General features: G+C 51.1%; 1 protein-coding gene across 2 annotated transcripts in view; it reads right to left on the bottom strand.

The window, feature by feature from the left end:
• Positions 1-1,297: 1,297 nt before the first annotated feature.
• The window catches only part of TRIP4 (thyroid hormone receptor interactor 4), a 28,169-nt gene continuing 9,833 nt past the window's right edge, over positions 1,298-19,633 (bottom strand). Inside the window, exons 11-13 of one of the 2 annotated variants that reach the window (XM_021554199.3) lie at positions 19,472-19,563; positions 5,348-5,450; positions 1,298-1,541 (exon numbers count right to left, since the gene is read on the bottom strand). In XM_021554199.3, coding sequence (XP_021409874.3) covers positions 1,474-1,541; positions 5,348-5,450; positions 19,472-19,563 — 263 coding nt within the window. In that variant the 3' untranslated portion in view covers positions 1,298-1,473. Of the gene's footprint in view, positions 1,542-1,582; positions 2,184-5,347; positions 5,451-19,471; positions 19,564-19,633 lie in introns of those variants that run through there. The other variant, XM_085588633.1, reaches the window with a different exon arrangement.

Below are 19,633 nucleotides of genomic sequence, written 5' to 3'. Positions count from 1 at the left end.
CAAGGCACCAGGACCCCTGGATGACTCCCCAAGCCCTCCATCCCTCTCCAGCTCTGCTCCTGTTGGCACCACAGATATTCTCCATCACTCTCAAGGGACGTCCACCAGGACAGTAGGATCTCCATGTAAGAAGAGAGCAGGGAAGTCTCCAGGAATCCCAGCACAGCTGACTGGACCACAGTGGTGGGACACAAGGGACAGGGGGAGGGGGATGCAGCCAGAGGAGGAAGGAAGCAGGAGAATCCCATCACCCCTTGGCCACATTGAACAACAGCTCCCACACCATAAACTCCGTGCCAATCGCGGGCAGCTCAGAGCTGAAGCACCCGTGAGGGTTTTCCCAGTGAGAAATAATGTGGGTGGGCATTGGATCCAACCCCATTATTTCCAGCACCTCAGAGATCCCACAGGTAGCAAATGGAGCCAGAAGACAAATCCCAAGGCAAATGGCATGGGACAATTTCCAGTGCTGCAGCACAAAGGTTTTGCACCCTCCTCCTCCTCCATGGGACAGAGGGCTGGGACAACCTACATCCAGGGACTGTGTCAAGCAGACAAGCTGGCAGCTCCCACTGCATTCCTGGGAAAGAGGAGGAAAAGGGCTGCTGGAAGTGCTGGGGGGATCACTGCATCCCCACCAGAGCAGGGCAGGCTCAGGGTAATGAGGAGGAGCTTTTAGACCACGGCAAGGCAGAGCCTGGAGCACAAAGGGATCACAGCCCAGTAACACTCGTGCATAATGGGCATGGACACGGTAATGTGGGGAGAGGCTGAGTGTGAGAGAGCAGAGAAAAAGGCAAAATTCAACTTATTCCAAAGGTGTTCTACACATAGCTGCTGGGGGCAAGGTGTTAGGGGTGGCTGCTACTTTGGTAAAATCAGGAGAAGGATGTATGGTTGGGCACTCAGCAGTGATTCCAAAGGGCTGGAAGAGCACTTGTGAGCTGGCACAGAGCCCACCTCTAACCCCAAACCTCCCATCCCCACTTGGCAGAGCTCAGCCTCGGTGGCTGTTGGGAGCCTTCCCCTCATCCCCTCAGCTTCTTGCCATTCTTCTCCATGTGTTTGACCCCATACAGCCAAAAACACCTCAAAGTATTTTTTGGAGAGGGAGATCCTGCCAAAACCAGGATGCAGCTGGGCTGCCTGATACCAGAAAGCTCCCCATGCCCATTCTGGACCCACTGCTCCTGCGGGTGCTGGAGATTGCAGAACTGCATTCTGCCAAGCTCCATCTCCCACCCACCCTTGTCTGCAGCGCGAGACCTCCCTGGAAGCACAGGGCTGTTGGGCCAGGTCATGGTGAAAACAAGTCTCTTTTAATACTTTTGGAATACAAGAGAGAAGGCAATAGCTAAACACAATCTGAGATCAGGGATCCATCTTGCACCTGCTTTCCAGAGCTGAAGACCATCCTGGCTCCCTTCAGAGGCAGTTGGGTGCTTCATGGGAACCAGTGCTGCTCCCCAGCACTCACCCCACGGCTTTCTGCTTCATTAACCCCTTCTTCGCTCCCTGATGGATCTTTGCATCCAGCTTCCCTGTAAAGAGGGGATTAAAGAAAAAAGAAAAACACAACAAACCCTCATCACTCTTTATTTTTAAATGCTATTTGCAATGCAAATGAGCTGGAGGCAGCGAGGTCTCCTAGTTAGTGTGTTCCTGTCACATCCAATTATCCTGCTTGAGGAGCCAGGCGTTTCCAGCCGCCGCGGCCTCCCTCTGCAGGCGCGACACCGGGGAGCCAGGGGCAAGCGTGTCCGACGGGCCAAGAGACGCCGGAGAGGGAGAAATCCAGCGAGGAGAGGAGTAAATTAACATCCAGCACTCGCCTGCCACTACCAGGGGGGAAACCGATCCCTGTGCCTGCCCACAGGATGCTCAGAGGAGATGGGGAACCGTCCAGCAGCATGCCAGGGACATGTTTCTCCACGGTGTGGCAAGAGGCAGGACTGGGGATAACAAACCCTCAGCTTGGGATGATGGTGCAATGGGTACCCAGTGTGATGGGGACACCTGCTCCATGCTGCTATGTGTCAGGCTGCTGGTCTCCAAGGCCATGTGCTGCCTTTGCCACCAAGGAAAACTTCAGCCAGCAGCTCCAGTGGGACCTGGAGAAAACACTGCCTTTTCCTTGTCCTTCATAGCCCTTGGGGGCTTCACTGCAAGCTCTACTTTCCCACCTAGGAGAGAAGCAGGACACCAGAACATGGGATTTTCAGCAACTCCTGCTGAAGAAGCCAGAAGCCAAGCATAGTGATGTGCTTCCTCAGAGGAGTGTCCTTGTCCTTTTCTTCCTGTCTGTAAAAATGCAAGGATGCTCCTGCTCTCCCAGCTCCCAGAGCCAACTTCCCAGAGAGGCTCTGCCAGCAACCAACACTTGTCACCTCCTCTCCTCAAATGCCACGTCTCCCCAGGACTTGCCTTCCTGCTGCTTCCCTGCATCTTCCCATCCTCCAAATGCCAGCCTCATCCTGTCTCTGTAGCTGGAAACAGAGATAGGGCAAGATACATACACCAGGCTCCAAAGTTCTACTTCGGCCACTGCTCCAAAATCTGCTGGTAAATGTCCATGTGCCATAAGAAGCAGGTGCTTCTCCAGAGAAAATGGCTCCTAACCAGCCAGTGATCATCACCTTCTCTTCAAACCAAGAAAACTTCTCAATTCCCATTCAACAAAGACAGTTTGCAGATCACCAAACTGAAACAGATCCACAAACTGAAACATGGCTTGGAAGATTTTCTGGGAGATCCTCCATCTCCTTGGCCACCCAGAGAAGACTTTCCCCCCACTGCCTAAGGACGGGGAAGAAGGACCCTCCTTGCAATTGCTGTTTTCAGTCATTGGCACTAAGCAGGCTGAGCCAGCCCAGCAGTGTGTCAAACCACCCTGTACCCCTGCCAGGGGTGGTTTTGGCAGGAGAAAGGCAGCAAGTTCACATTCTCTCCATACTCTGGTCCCCCAACACCACCTACTGTCACCAGGGCTGTTATATTTCATGTGCCTGCCTGCTTCTCTTGGACCCCAAAAACACTGGGAGGTTAGTCTGCTCTTCCAGCTCACAAACACCAAACACCACACAGGTAACCTTTAAGAAAAGGCTAAAAATAAGGCAAAGCCTCAGGGTTCCTAGCTCTTTCTGCTCAATGATTCAAGGCCTCTTGTCTCACACCATGTCCTCTGCTCCTCTTCACTCTTCCAGCCACTGGCTGTTGGAGGGAGGCTTCTAATCGATGCCTCAGGGTAGCTTTGCCTGGATTCAAGGAAATTTCCCATGAGAAAGGCCAACAAGCTTTGTCCTCGTGCAGTAAAACTACATGGGGACGTATCTGGGGAGAACTGCGCTCCCAGATGCAACACTGTGCACCCCTTCCACAAAAACAATTACCCTGGCAGCAAAACTTGAGCCATGTTAGGGCTTTTTTCCCATCCCCAGGCTGCTAGAAACAATTTGCAACAGAGAAGCATCCGGATGTCACTGTGGAGAGGTCCATGCTGCTATCTGGCAAGGAAAACTGCTCTGGCTTGGCTTCCCAACAGGACAAACTGGCATTTTGTCATGGTTTGAGCCAGGTTTCAAGGAGACCAGGGCAGCCAGCAAGCCCAAGTGGGGATGTGAGCTGGCACCTTCCCTCTGCTCAGCTTCCAGCTGGGAGAATTAAGCTTCTGACTGCCTGGGTTGCAATGCCAGCTTCTATTAAAACAGCGCCTTGCGCCGATGAAAGGTCAAAGGCTTCCCTGCTCCTTCCCTAGGCTGTCATAAACATCACCCAGACGGACCATGTCCCTTCCGGGAGGTGAACACGCAGCTCCACAGCCCTGCTGTGCTGCTCCTGTGACGGCTCCTATTGGGATGGAGGGCAGGGAAGGCAGGGCCAGCAGCACGAGTGGGAGCACAGGCAGCCGCCAGCACAGCCGGCTTCCTTCCAGGCTGTTAGACTGATCCTTCTCCAAGCAGGGAAGTGTCACAACACAAAGGAGATGATGTGACAGATGGGGAGGGGACTGGCAGCACCTGCACCCGGCAAGGCAGACGCGCAGGAGCTGCAGAGCAGCTTCGCCCTCTCCCAGCCACGGCCAGACAGAGGCAGAGGTGGGAGTGAAGGAGCACAAGAGCCTGGCGAGAGCAAAGGAGAGGTTAAAACAAGAGAAAAAATGGATGCAGTGGCTGCACCAGCACACAAGGGCCACAAGGCTAACCCACAGCCAAGATTTGCATCCTAAATTACTCCTGCCTGCTCACTTGCACTCGGAATAACCCATCTAGGGGGAGGACCATAAGCGAGATTTGAGTGCTTGCAGGACTCCAAGCATTGGTCGGCATTGGCTGAATACACCTTCCATTTGCTGCTCAGAAAGGCAAGGAAGAAACCAAAGGGTTTTGCAGGACATCCCAACACCCAACTGTGGGAGAAAGGTACTTCCCCGAACAGACAGGGAAAAAGACCCTCAAAACCAATAAAAATAACCCTCTGCTGTGCTTCAAAAAAGCCCTTATTAACCAGTCCTGAGAAATCCCAGCACTCCTGAGCCCCAGGTACTAGCCCAAGGATCCATGTGGAAAGGAGGGAGATCACCCAGTTGTCAGCTCTGCTAAATAAACAGCCAAGACTCTTCCTGCTTCTGCTGCTTTTAGCCCGTCAAATTAATTTTTCACATCCCCTGCAAGCGCGTGCGGTGCCTTCCCCAGGCTGTGTGGTGGGGAGGCTGCTAATAAGGACGGAGCTGACTGCGGGCTCCCCAGCTGCCGCATTCCCTCCTCCATCCTTTTTATAGCAGCGGGCAGGAATAACTGGCAGCCTGTGGAGGGGCTGGTGGCTCGTAAAAGGGACTAACAACACTGGCAAGCGGAGCGCGGACAGATGCTGCAGCACTTCCCCGTGCGCTCTGCCAGGACATCCCATCCCACCGGCCTGCAGATGGGGAGCATCCATCTGGCCCTGCAGCTCTTGCTGCTCGAGCCCTCGCTGTCCTCAGGGGCAAGAGCGTGATTTGGAACTACAGGACACGGAGGTTGCCTGGATCTACCTGGGCATTGCTGCACCAACTCCAATCCTGACCCAGGCTAGTGCTGGCAGCAGATCGGCCACCGACACAACTGCTCTTTGACTCCCCGAGTGTTTGCAGAGGCAGGAAGAAGCGTGTATTTGGAAGGAAGCAACATCTGGGGAAAGGGGAACTGAACACAAAAAATATTGCAGATGTATTCGAGCCATTAAACAAACACCTCCAGATCAAAGAGCAGACGGTGAAGGCTGGGAACTCATCTGGCAACGGCAAGCTGGGGTGGCAAGGGGAGCCGGCTCCGAGGGCTGGGGGGGCACCTGGGGAAACTTTACTACTTACAGATTTTGTGTTTTCCTTTGATGGGAAACTTCAGAACCATCTCCTGGGGATTAGTGCAGATAAAGACAAATGGAGACCCAGATTCCTGGCTCAGGTCGGGATACTGTGAAACACGGAGAGACACAGAGAGCAGAGTCAGGACGGCTGCATGGGCACAGAAAGAGCTCAGTGGGCAAGAACAGAGAGATCTTAGCCAAGAAATGGGTTATATGGAGGCTGTAGCAGCTCAGACCAAACCACTTCAAGAACTTCTAATGGAAAAACCCAAAAAAATTCCAGGTTTGGGTCTTATTCTGCAAGACCCTTTTTCAGGTTCTTCTCACCCCACCTCTGCTGGAGCTCGCTGCTTCTTTGGATCCGCTCACCCTGGGTGTTCCCAAACCCCTTTCAGCCCCCTTTAGCACCAATCTGTGCTACCCCTGTGGTTTTTACACTTGATTTAGGCTGATCAGAACCCTGGGGTGCCGAGAGGGAGGTGTTCTGGGCCCTACCATCACCAGCCCACCTGTTCACAGGGACAAACAAGGGACAGATTTTCAGCCTGATGCATCCCCGGATTCAGATGACCGGGAATGTGAATATTCACACTAACCCATAAGTGGTCATGGACAGCACACCAGCACCACAACCAAAACAACCTGCCAAACCCAGCCTGAAATAACCACCAGAAAGATGGTCACCACCAGCTGTCCCAGCTACAGATACATCCCCAAATGTTCCCCACAAAGCTCAATTCCAAACACAAGGATTTGAGATTTGGAGAGTGTGCACAATCCTGCTGTGGGACATGCATTCCTGGATATTCACTTGCATATAAAGGGTGAGCAACACACCTGCTACATACCAAGGTGATAGCTCAGAGAGGCCAGCTCAGAGCTGGCTCCATTCACAGAGTCAGTGGAGGGATTTTAACACACTGAAGACATAGAGGAATTTTATAGGAAGGGAATAAATAGATTATAGCATCACAGAAGCATTTACATTGGAAAAAGACCTCTAAAATTGTTTCTCTCATTAACCATGTGGGAAAAAAGGAGAAAAAAACCCACTCCATGCAAGAAGCACACCAAGATCCTAGCTGGCTGCAGCTCAGTCTCCCTGGCATTCAGAGGTGAAATGCAAAACAGTCATAAAAAATGCATGTCTCAGCTCTCACCTCAGATTGTCCATGAGCTGCAGAGCTGGTGCTGACAGGCGCTGAGGCCAGCACATGCCATGAGGATGCTCCAGCCCAGGAAACCCTGCTCAAACAGACTGCGGAAGTGGTTTTCCTTCCATGGGAAAAATGCCTTCTTTTTTTTCCTGCTCCCCTGCCTTCCTCAAGCAGATCCATCAAGGCTGCTGGAGGGGACAGGATGCCAGACCAGATGGAGCTGCGTGTCCTGGCAAATCCCCCATTTGTTACTAACAAATGACTCCTAGGCTGAGTGTTTGAAAAGCTCTCACCGACCTGCCAAAATGAGTTTGGATTTGCCCTGGAACAGCTGGGCACGGCAAGGGAAGCAGGGAGCGACCTGCTCTCCCCACACTGCAGCAGGGTTTGGCAGCATTGCCAGCAGTTCAGGGAGATTTACAGAAGCCCAATGCTGGGATTGGATCAACCAGGGGAAACGTTTCCAAGCCCTCTCATTTTACAACAGCATGTAAGAGCTGTGCACCGAGTAAAAGAGAAGTACAAGCACTCAGCTGCTCCACGCAGCTCCGTGCTGGGAAGGAGGAGCCGCCCTGATCCGCACCATGTGCCCATGCCCTGCTGCACCAACCCAGCCTTGGACAGGTTTCTTCCTCTCTGTTCTTTTTTGGCTGAGTCACCTTACTTGACTTGCTTCCACTGCTCCATGCCCATGCCAAGGATTTTCATTTCCCATCTGCAGGGAAGGATCTTGGAAGTTAGGAAGAGCCAGTGTGAACAACCCCGGTCAATGCCTGGAGAGTGTGAAATGCTGGCACTGCTCTGTCGCTCTCCGCATCAACCGGGTGACCAGTGGCACCTCCGTGGCTGGGGGACCTGAGGACAAGCCAAAGGAGCAAGGTCCTTCAAGGCTGGAGGACCAAAGGCTACCCAAACCTGGCTGCAGAGGTGATCCTTCCTGCTCCACTACACCTGGTTCAGCCCATGGGTTCTTCAGCCAGGTGGGGCAGCCAGGACGGGTGTGTTGCAAAGGTCCTGCTGCTGGAATACAGCTGCTTCCCAAATCCCCTCAGCCACATCTCCCAGGTGGACCTAGGCACCACCATGTTCCCCCTCACACCTCTTACAGCCCCAACCCAGGAACATCTCCCAGGTCTGGTTTCTCCACTAGCAGCTTTCATTCAAAGCCAGGATCAAGCCTTCAGCTCCAACAGCTTCCACTCAATCCAATTTCAAGGCCAAGGTGGATGCCACAACTGTGACTTGAATTCCTGCTTGTACACCACAGCCTTTCATCTTTGCTCCCAGGGTGCATGTGTGAGCCAAATCCTTTTGTGTCCTTCATTTCAAAAAGCTTTGGTCCTTCCTCTGGCATCTCACTTCAGGAGGCAGGGAAGGAGCCCCTCATCCAGCCACTGCATTTATGGCTTCCCATTGTACCTACCCCAGAAACCTCTTATCTCATCTTGGTGAACAAAAATCCAGAATATTCCTGTGGGCTGGAGCCAAGAAAGAGTCATAACCCTTTTCCCTGCCCAGAGTCAGGTGAGGAAGATGAGGCTGAGCTCCCACAAGATGCTGAGCCAAGCCAACAGCCCAGCTCCCCTCTTGCCCCAGTCCCTTCCACGACTACATTCCATTTATTCATCCCACAGAAATTTAGGAAGCTCCACTCTCAGAGGACATGCTGCCATCAAGACACCAAACAGGTCTATTTCTGTTACATTGTTCAAAGCTGCCCAAATTTAAGTACCAAAACCTAATTTTTCACTCTTTCTGCTGTGAAAGGTCAGTCGTATTACTCTACTGTCTGAAAAGCCAGAAATTTAGGAGACAGAGAAAAAATTTATTCCCAACTACTCCACCCCACAGGTAGCCCATTGTCTCTTCAGTAAACCTGAGCTTGGAACAAAAGCCCAAAACCCAGAGCGGGTGTGGCAGAGGGAGAGGACAGAGCATATCCTGTCATATTGTTCAGGTTGGACAGGCCTTGGGGCAACTGTGTCTAGTGGAAGGAGTGTTTCACCCCATGGCACAGGATGAAATGAACTTTAAGGTTACTCCCAACCCCAACCAGTCTGGGATTCTGTGATCCCTAAAGACAATCTCCAAGAGCAATTTTTCAAATAAAAGGTCAGTTCAGAGGGAACCATGCTCCCTCTCTTCCAGAGACCAAGAATCAAACCCAGCCAGGAGTCTGATGGGGGATGTCCCTTCCTAAATTCAACAGCACTCATCTCTCTCATATTGGGGTGTTAATAAGATAGGTGCTGGTACTCCAGGCTTTACACTGCCTCTACCTGGAAGCAACTTGGCATTTAGAAGGTGGATACAAAAAACACAGTCCAGAGACCAGATCGTCCCTCAAAAAGGAGCCAAACCTACCCTTCTCCAATCCTGCAGATGACCAGAGAAGTTCGATAGAGAGAGGTTATGCAATGCAAGTACAGTGTGAAAAAAAAGATTCAGCCCCCTTTCACACCTTCTGCCACCTTGTAGTCAGCAGGCAGCAAGGCAGGTGGGAGGCCAGTGGTCTCTGTGGGCTGCAAACAGCTGATGTGGCTCACCAAGAGCTGCTCCTCCCACTGCTTCACACCAACACCCCACAGACGCGCTCTACGCACAGCCTGCACACAACCACTGCCCCCCCTGCTCATCCCACCTCTCCAGCTGGGCTTCACTTTGCTGCTAACAGGTCTGGAAGACCCCAGCTGTGAGGAGATTAGATGGGAGGGAAGAGAAAAGCAGATCTCAAGGCAGTTTAACACCTGCAGGAAGAGCTCAAGGTTAAATGAAGCTGGAAAAGGGAGCTGAGCGCTGGGCTCCTCCAAAAACCAGCCACCAGACTCACCCTCATGCCAGAGCCAGTGCTTTGAACATGTATTAAGTGGCTATCAGATGTACCCAACAGCCACACAGCTCAAGCTGCAAGCAGGGATAATTGCTAATGAATGTTCCCTACACTTTGTTTTCACCATCCCTCGTCTCCCATCACCAGCTTGTCACCACCAGGAATAGCAGCAGGGCTGCCAGCCTCCCGCTCCACAGCCCACAGCAAAAGAGCAAAGGAGGGGACGAGCCAGCTCGGAGCCAGCAGAGACACAAACCCACCTTCTCTGACATCTGAGAAAAAAAAAAAATCCTGCTATATTTTTCCCCCCCACACCAATCTGTTACACTTTTTTCTTTCCCAATTTAGGTAAAGCCTGCAGCAGGATGCTGGGGCCATGCAGGCTCACCCAGCATCACTGGTACCAACGCAGCATTTGGGACCCTTTGCTCATCCTGATTCCATCACCACAGGAGAAAAAAACATGGAGAAGGGCCATCCCAAGCCCCTCAATTGCTGCACCCCTTCCCAATAAGCTGCACTGGCTTGAACCCAAGTGGCGTGACCCGAAGGCAGGGGAATGGAAAGAGCAGAAGGAAAACGTCCTGGGGGGAAGCCAAACCATCACTAACAAGATGAGCTCTGCTCCGGTGCATCCGAGGCAGGAACAAAGGCGCCGCGTGCGTGGAGCAGCAGCTCCGCACAGCACAAAGCCCCACTGCACCCGGCAGCTTCTTCAGCGACCCTCCAGGAGAATTCTTGCTCTCATTAAGGCCTCGAGACACAAAGGGGTGGGAATAGTCCTGGTTTCACACACGCCAGCCTATGGAGCCCTGCAATGCAGCCTGAGCTCTCCTCTGCTTTCCTTGCCATGGGAGTGCACATCCCGGTTAGCCGGAGCGCGGCGGAGAATTGCACGCTGGAACCTGTGGTCCTTCCCCTGGCCACTGCCACTCTCTCCATCTTACAGCTGCCGGGGGCACCAGCAGCGAGGAGGTACTTGAGATGCTCTGCAAGGTTCATGATGGAAAGGGGTGAATCATTTTCCTGGCGTGGCTCCTCGGTGAACAACAGGGAAAACACGGCTCGCTCTGCCAGGCAGCGCTGGGCCAGGACACCCGCTCCAGCCTTCATTTCCCTGCTGCTCTCCAAGAGCCTTGAAATAAAAGAGACAGCACTGGAAAGCAACACTGTCTGGAAAGAATAAAAGCAAGCAGACCCCATGTGTTGGCAAGAGAGTTCACCATAAAATGCATTCAAAGGGGAAAAAATCATCCTGGTGGAGGCAGCATCTCCTCTGACAGAGCGGGGCTGCTGGATCCAGCAGTGGCAATAAATCAGCGCCGCCCAGCAGGCAGAAACACACACTGGGCTCGTCCTGGGTGTTGGAGACACCCTTTGGCCACGTGCAAATAGAGGAGTGGGATGCAAGGGATCCCCTGGAGCCCAACTTCCTTCACCCTCTTTTCTTGGTGATTTGTGGGAGAGGCGGATCCGCTCTTCTTTCATGCCTCATAAGCTTCATCGCTGTCAGAGACACGTAACAGGTAATTAACTACTAAACAGCCATTTTCTCCTCCTCTCCAGAGGGAAATTGCTCACCATCCAGCTAGAAAATATTTCTTCAGTGGTTTGCAAGAGGGAAAAAGAAAATGGGCAGCTTTTTGGGAGTGATGGGGGTGCTGCGGCCAAATAAGGGCACTTGCAGCAATGCCTGCACCATAAACACGGATCCAGGAGAAATGAAGCCATCAAATGTGAGATAATGCTTAATTGGATGTGATGCCAATGTACCCTAGCCACATTTGGCCTGTCACTTTCCCAAGGAGAGTGGTTTAGGAGCATCAGCTCCTGGTCTGTTGTTCTGACAGCAGTGGTCTTCATCATCTCTTTACAAGGACGTTCCCTTTGGGGAATTATCCAGCCAATTTTCCCAAGACAGCCTCCACCCTGAGTGCTCCAGGGCACATTCACCCAAAGGTGACACCCAACAGCAAACAGCAGATCCAGGTTTACCACCACTGTGTCACCTCCTGATTCAGCCCTCCAGTCCTGAAAAGTGCTTGCAGAGCGCCAAGCACTTCACTGAGTTTTGATCACCCTCATGACACAGTCTTGCATCACACGTCCAACTCTAAGCATGTTCCCAAGCATCATCTTTTAAGGTCCTAGGCCAGCCAGCCTTTGGCCCATGAGAAATGTAACATTTTCCTAAACAGAAACCCTAAAGCAAATTCAAGTCTCTAAAAATGCCAAATTTTCTAGCTTGAGGCAGAAACATCCAGAACATGCACCCAAAGAACACTACAAGCTGTCCTTGGCCATGAAAGAGCTCAGGGATGCAGCAGAGCTGCTCCACAGAGGCTGTGTTAGCAAAGGGATACATGTTGATGTTCAATTCAAATCAACAGAACACAAAAAGAAGGAAAAAAGTAGGATCACAAAGAAATCCAAACAAAAGCCGTCAGCCAAACTTTTGTTTGAAAGCCTGTCAGGTCTAGACTGCAACGTGTGAGGAAGGAACAGCTCGAAACCACAGCTGCTAATGGTTATGGATTTGGCAATCAAAATGTCTTTGTTAAAAAAAAGAAAAAAAAAGTTAACTGCCTGACTATTGAGGCTACAAACCGCAGCCTTGATGCATTGTTGCAGTCAACATCCTCCCTGCTGTTCCTGAGCGCTTACAGCTGCTGCTGGCAGCTCGTGTGCTGGCACATGCTCCCTATACCAGGATGCACAAGGAATTTTCTAAGCCTGCCTTCCTTTCTCCTTCTTCCCACCACAATGCCTGGCAGCCCTCGGCTGCTCTGCCCCTCGCACGCCCGGCTGGTATGCAACCAGATCCAGGCACGGCAGGCTGGGATCGCCGCGGGACCCTTCCCTGGTGGGGCAGATCCATCCGGTGGGTGTTCTCCGCCCCCAGCCCGGCTCCCATCGAGGTGTCTCTCCACCACAGGCTGTACTTTGATTTGAAGGGCAGGGGAAGCAATTAAAACATAGTAAGTAATAACAGGACTTTGAAATGTAGATTTAAAATTCTGACTTGTGCTGGTGCACTCCGAGCAGTCTGCCAGGGTTTCAGAGGACTCAGCAGTGCCAGCAGCAGCTGCTGTCCCTGAACCGGCAGTGCAGGACCTACAGCCACCAACACCCTCCTGCCCTCACATCCCAGCCCAGGACAACACCCGCCCATGGTAAACCCTGGAAAGGCTGGAGATATTTATAGAGTGCCTGACGACCAGTTCAGGAGAAACTGGGTGGACTTGGAATAATATTTGGGAATTACTAGGCTGAAAGGGCTGTTTTCATCCCCCCGTGCCAAGGGACAGCAGGAGCAGGGCTAAGCTCAGCTCCAACGCGGCCCCATCGCCCACACCATCGGCAAGGAGAAGGGAAAAGCAACGGGGAGGAGGAGATGAGGGGAACCAGGGTACCTCATGGAGCTGCCCCTGGCTACATACAGTCAGACTTCAAGGAGCTTCACAAAGCCCTTTCACAATCAGAGCTGGGAAGCACGGGGTAGGACACGCAACCAAGCCGGAAAACCCGAACGTTGGGAACACAGCCCTGCCCCTGCCCTGGCTCACTTGGGCAGCTGCCTCTCCCCATGCTGACCCTTGCTGCTGCTTCCCAAGGAGGTATGATGCCAGCACCTGCTCCCAGGACTGATTCAACCCCTCGAATGGGATGGATCTCTCACAAGAGCAGGAAATGCATTGGAGCGACCGGTCTGTTCAGGGTTGGGAAATCAAGGACACACCAACAAAAGCTTAGGCAAGCACAGTCCTCGGGCATCTGCATGTACTGTGGGGGTTGGATTCTGCAGCTGACACATCATTTGGGGTCACCATGGAAAGGGTGGTGCCCCACTGCCTTCCCATCTCAACCTGGATGGGAAGGCAGTGGGGCACCTGACCTGGGGCTCCAGGTCAGTTTTATCTAATCCTCAGTTTCAAGATTAAATAAAACCCAAACATTGAGAAGGCAGCAATCAGTGACCACATCTGAGAGAGAGAAAAGGCCCTGCCAGCTCATGAGTAGTTTGTGAAATGGTAGCAGAGGCAAAGTCCACAGTCATCATTAATTAAGTCATATGCTTCAGCCTTGGCTTTGCTTTCTCCCTTGGGTCTAGGAAACCAGAGGAGAGGGCAAGCAGGCCTCTATCATTCGATTTCTTTGGCATGCTAATGCATTCCTAAATTAATCATCATCAAGTGACAATCTCTCCTTCATCTTAACAGCCTGAGCAGTGACCTGAGCAAACCTGCTGGCTTATGCAAGGCAGCTGGAGCCTCAGAAGAGCCTCTGATGAAAACCAAAGCACTTCCCATATGGAAAAACTCCCACATCTCTTACCGTCTCTAATCCAAACCAGCTGCATTCCTGCTCTGCTCCCAGAACCACAAATCAGGGGATTTTGTGGGGTGAGAACCTGAATTAAAGAGCTGCATCACCCTGTGAGCCAGCCTAATGCCTGACACCACTGGATCTGGCATCTGGCTACACAGAAAAGACAAATTCAGCTCAGGAGAATGCAGGGCCCTGTAAAGTTCAAAGGCCTTTTGTGGTTGCAATCATTAACAGCCAGCTAGACTGCTCCAGAAGGAAGGATATCTGACCTAGCTAAAAATCCTTCACTGGGAGAGGTGCCTCAGGAATGAGAAGGTAAATATCCCGGTGATGGAGGCAAGGAAGGGGCCAGGACAGCCACAGCACCACACAAACAGGCATTTGTCTCACCCGGAGCCTGCACTAGGAAACCTTTCCCTCAGGGACCAGGTCCTCATAAAAAGTCTCTATGCATTTATACTGTTCTTAGAAGTACACATCAATGTCTATGTTTGTGTTCTCCCTCCCATTAACTCCTTAGGAAAATACTCCCAGAGGGCTATTGTTCCTTTATTGGGAGATAAGCTAAACATGCACCTTCTGGAGTCTAAATATAGAAAGTCTCTACCATTCTTCACTCCTATTTAAGAATCTAAACCAAGTTCTGTACACTGGGCACCTGAGTTCATTTTTTTTTTTTGTTGCTTCTTTCACCAGAGAGGGAAGAGGAGGCCAAGAGTTTAAACCCAGATTTCCTGAGTGGGAAATCTGGAGCCTATTTAAATGATAGCTGCAATCTTGTGGCACAAAAATAGCTTCTATATGTTCCCCCAAGCAGATTTAGGACACTAAGTGATCACCTAGAAATGAAAAATAAACACTTAACTCCCATCAAACATAATTAGCCAATATTTCAGCCTGGTATAATAGCTCCATCCAGGTATCGGCGTGTGTCTGCACTCAAAAAAAGCCAAACACACCTATCAACCACCAAAACAGCAGCAGGAAACACTCTTTTTCCAGTTAAAGAGTCTCTCAGATCAAAGTCATTAGCAAAATGAACATGGACTACAGAGCACATGGAAATGGCATCAATGTAAACACTTCCCTGCTGGCTTTAGTCCTGTGCCAAGCCTTGCCTGCCCCATCCCACAGATCCCAAGTGGGCACTGCTGAAGTCACTGACACCTCGTGCAGGAAAACAAGGGCAGCTCCTTGCTCTCCTCAAGGTGTCAGTGACGTCAGCCCCAGAGCAAGGAAAAGCTGTAATGAAGGCTTGGATCTCCAAGGGGGAAAAAAGTTTCCAGGTCACCTCTAGCTGAAAAGCATAACAAAGGAATCATTCTGGTCTCGAGCAGGGATTTTTGGGTTGCTGCCAGGAAGAGAAGGAAATGAGCCCAGAATGTACTCTGAGGAGGGGCAAGATGTGCAAAGCTCAACTGGAAATCCTGAGATTTCAGAGGGATCTCCAGGAACCAGGCAAGCAGGGCTGAGTTCAGGCTGCAGCTCCTGCTGCAGTTCCCTGCAAACAGAGCAAGTGACACTGGACACCTGGGCTGGACCCTCCTACCTGAACACAACTTCTGCTGCCAGAGCAGCTTCAAGCCAAAGATCAGAGCCCTGAGCAGCAAAATGTGGTGTAAATAACCTCTGACTGAAAGAATTGCTTTATTTTTCATAAGGAAAAGAGACCCAGAGGAGCAGATTTTACTAGTTCATGCAATAGGCAGCATAATTGGGATTAGGGTACCTGACGTGCCACTGATCCTAATCCCAAGGACATCTCTACTCTTCCTCTGCTCCCTGCCAGCTCCAGCAGTACAGATCATGTTCCATCATCACTTCCCACACATCCTCAGGATCTGCAAACCATCTCAACAACGTCAGTCGGGCCTCAAATGCTGCAGGTAGGGCAGAGGAAGGTAGGGACCGCCCCCGCTCAGTGGTGATGAAAGGCCAGGCTTACATGTGCAGTAAAAATGTGGTTAAATAACCCCTCCCTGGTCATAACGCAAGAGCTCTGGCAAAGAATGGGTCTGACTCTGCTGGGGCAGTGTTGTTTAATTTTGGTTTTTTGAGCACAAGTGTAAAAAAAAATAAATGAGGATAATGATAGAAAAATACCAGTGGGGTGCCACAACATCTTCATTAGCAACTCGAGAGAGGATACAAACAGCAGAGAAGTTAAATCTGCAGACAGTGCTAAACAGGGAGTGGGTGACACAAGTGAAAGGGCTGAGAGGTAATGGGAGAGTCACAGTGTGGACAGACCACACCACCATGGAATCACAGACTGGGTTAAGCTGGAAAAGACCTTACAGCTCATCTCTTCTCACCCCCTGCTATGGGTAGGGACACCCTCCACTGTCCCAGGTTGCTCCAAGCCCCACCCAACCTGGCCTTGGACACTTCCAGGGATGGGGCAGCCACAGCTGCTCTGGGAAACTTGTGCCAGGGCCTCCCCACCCTCACAGCTAGAAATTCTTTCCCAATATCCCATTTAACCCTGCCCTCTGGCAATGGGAAGCCATCTCCCCATGCCTTGGCACTCCTTGTCCCCAGTTGCTCTCCAGCTCTCCTGGAGCTTCTTTAGGCACTGGAGGGGACTCTAAGGCCTCCTGGGAGCCTTCTCTTCTCCAGGTGAATACCCCCAGGGCAAAGAAAAACAGACCTAAGACCAGGAAGAATCTCCCTTGCCTATGGGAACAAATAGTCACAAGAGTCAAACCAAACTTCTGTGGCTGCCAAGAAACACTGGATCACCATCAAAACACCAAGAGCAAGCCAGGAACTATTTCATCCTCGAGAGGTTGGTATAACCTGCAAGCGAGGCTCGCCCTGCACTTGTGAAATGATTTCTTCTGGAACATGCAGGAGCCTCAAACAGGAGGTGGTGAGGAGGAGAGGTGTGAGTCAAAGCACAGCGCCTGGAAAAGCTCCACGAGAGCTCAATCCCCGAGAGGTCTCTGCTCTGCATCACCTCCCCTTGCCTGCTCACACATTCCCTGAAAATACCCAATGTTTCTGCACGCCCTAAGTGCTGAAAAAGCATCATGTTCCTTGCCTTTCTCCCAGAGCTACAAGGAACCTTTGCACACTGGGAAATGGCTGGATCACAGTGCTGACCCTGCTGATGAACCCAGGCTGAAACACCCACGTGAGCAACAGGAATTTCTTACTCCTGGCGAGACCCAACTCAGATTTCTGAACTGGTGCTGCACACTTTGTCATATTGCTGACAATTGCAATTAAATTCAGTTCAGCTTCCTTCAGATGCACTTGCTGCTCCTGAAAGCCCAAAAACCAGACATTTCCTCAGAAAGCAACAGCAGAAAGGCCCACATCTCTGGATTTTAGCCCACAAGCGAGGGAAATTACTGCTGCTTAAAGGAATCCCGGGAAAAACAGCCAAAATCACCATAGAAAGGCAGAAAATTAAGGATTATCAGTAGTTTGCAATACAGGAGCAGCAAAAAGCCAGAGAAATGCAACCCAGGAAATGCCACTGCATTGAGGAGAAAGGGAAATCTGTCACTAACAGGTTGGATAATGGTGCTCCTGGAATACAGGAATATACAGGAATGCTCCTGCTCTGCCTCCAGTCCCTCTGCAGCCAAGCAGTGCCCACAAACTGGGAGGGATTTCCAGATAATGTGGTTAATTGTGTAGGTCCTCCATGGGAAGATTCATGCTAGTTACCTACAGCACAATTCCCAGATCAGAGATGCTGCCACAGCCATTCTACCAATGCCTGAACAATACATCCACAAAGGAAGAGGAGGGATTGTGACAAACAGAAAAGTACTTGTAAGAGACCAAGATCTAGTTTTCCACCACTGCTACAAACAGCAGCAGATGGACAGGAACCTGCACTGAAGCCCAATCTGCAAATTAGTGGATGCTACAAAAGAAAATCCCTACAATGACCTCGGTGCCCCTTCCTCTCTCTCTCCCAAGGCTTGTTCCCATACAAAGCCAAATATTCCTGTAGGTTTCATGGTATTCCAGTCCCAAAGCTCCCTCTGCTGCTCATACTCTAACTTCTCTGCCTTCCTCCTGTGATTAAGAGACACAACCTCATCCCTGTCTTTCCAGGCATCTCTCCCAGGTAAAAACTTCACAGGGTTTGGGAAAGCCAGAGGAGCACTTCCTGAAAAACAGCCCCATCTCCTGCTGCCTCTCCAGTTTTTCACAGCAAGACCATCCTGGTGGATTCCTTCCCAAGGAAAACATCTATTCCATCACAAGATGGTCGTGGTTCACTACCAAGCCCTACAAATGTTTGGTGATTCAAACCTGACATGCACAAGGGGCAGTGGAGTGAACAGGGATGAAATGGGATTAGGAGTAGCCATGCTGTGCTTGGTGCTAAGTGCAGGTTTTGTAAGTCCCTAGGAAAGCTCCTGCTCTGGATTTTGGGAGCATGGAATCGGTCACAGCATCAGACTCGGGTCTCAGAAGGTCTCTAGTCCAACCTCCCACCCAAAGTAGGGCCAACACTGAATTCAGGTGAAGCTGCCCACGGCTTTGTCCTCTTGGGTCTTGAAAATTTTCCCAGGTGAAGACTGCTCAACCCCTTGGGCAATGCGTGCCCCACTGCTGGGCCATCCTTATGGTAATTAGTTTCCTTAAGCCACACTGAACCCTCCCCTTTCAATTTACGACCCTCCTGCCATGTAGGTCAGCACAGAGCCTGGCTCTGTCTCCCAGCAATCTCCTTGCAGGAAGTGGAAGATCTCTGTGTCTCCTGCCTCTCCTCACAGAGCCCCAGCCCCTAACTTCCCTGGTGGTCTCCATGGGATTTGCTCCAATTTACCAATAATTTCACGGTGACCCAAGTATTCTAGATGTGGTTTAACCAATGCATAGAGTTACTGGTTTCTACTGGTTACGACTCCTCTGGGATTCATGCCTACTCCAGGACAGCAGGCTAATAGATACTCTCCACTCTACCTATTGGATCCAAAAAGGTAATCAGGTTAGTAAAGCATGAGTTTATTCTTAGGTGAGTCCACACTTGCTATTCCTCATATCCTCTTCCTCCACGTGCCCAAAACTGCCCAAAAAGCAATCTCTCTACGTAGTTCCCAGAGACCAAGGTGAAGCTGACTGGCCTGAAGTGTCCAGATCTCCTTCCTTCCCTTTCTAACCACGGGTGCAACAGTTACAAAGAGTCCTCTCCTGGTTTCCATAACCATCCCAAGCTAAGAGTGGCCTCACGAGGCCACCTGCCAATGCTCTCAGCAAATCTGGACACACATCATCATCACCCATTAACTTTTATGGGTTGAGATTTCTTAAAAGACTACTGATTCCAGCCTTGCTTCACTATAGGTAGTCCTGTGGCTCTCCTGTCCATCCTCCCTGCTGGGAAAGAGCTCACCTTTCCATGGCTCCGTCTCCAGGTCACTCAGTGCCCCAAACAGGGCACAACACTCACCAGTTAGGCCTGTGTGACATCACCAGTGAGGCCACTGTGACCTCCAGCTCCTGTAAGAAGCACCAGGCAGATCCAGCAGCTCTGGACCATGATCCCTCTGCATAGGCCAAGCCACCCTCTCCTATACCAGGGCAGTCAGTGCCACTGGCACCACTGGACAAGGTTCCCAAGGCACAGCACCACCACTGGGGCAGAGATGTCCATGTTTCCATGCTGTCCTGAATTGCCAGGCTCCCTCATGTCCCCTGCCACATAAATCCCTGCAGTAACTTGTGTCTTCTCAACACAATCTAAAATTTCTACTCAATGTCTTCTCCAGAGGCAAGTTCCACCTTTAAAAACCTGCTGGTTAATGCAAGCGTGGAAAGGTTCATTTCTGTACTCTGTACTCACCTGCTCCTGAAATTGCTCTTGTGATAAACAATCAGTCACATCCACACAGCCCAGGAGGCATCCTGAGGGATAATCACTTGGAAATTCCACATCTGCAGCAAAAGAAACATGTCTTCAGGGAGCCCATATTCCCACACACAGGTGTGGTCTTCCAATCCCCAA

Source organism: Lonchura striata, chromosome 10 (assembly GCF_050655825.1).
Source record: "Lonchura striata isolate lonStrDom1 chromosome 10, ASM5065582v1, whole genome shotgun sequence".
In the NCBI taxonomy this organism is placed as follows: domain Eukaryota; kingdom Metazoa; phylum Chordata; class Aves; order Passeriformes; family Estrildidae; genus Lonchura; species Lonchura striata.
Note: the sequence above shows the minus strand (reverse complement) of the source record. Positions and strands in the feature narration are given on the sequence as shown.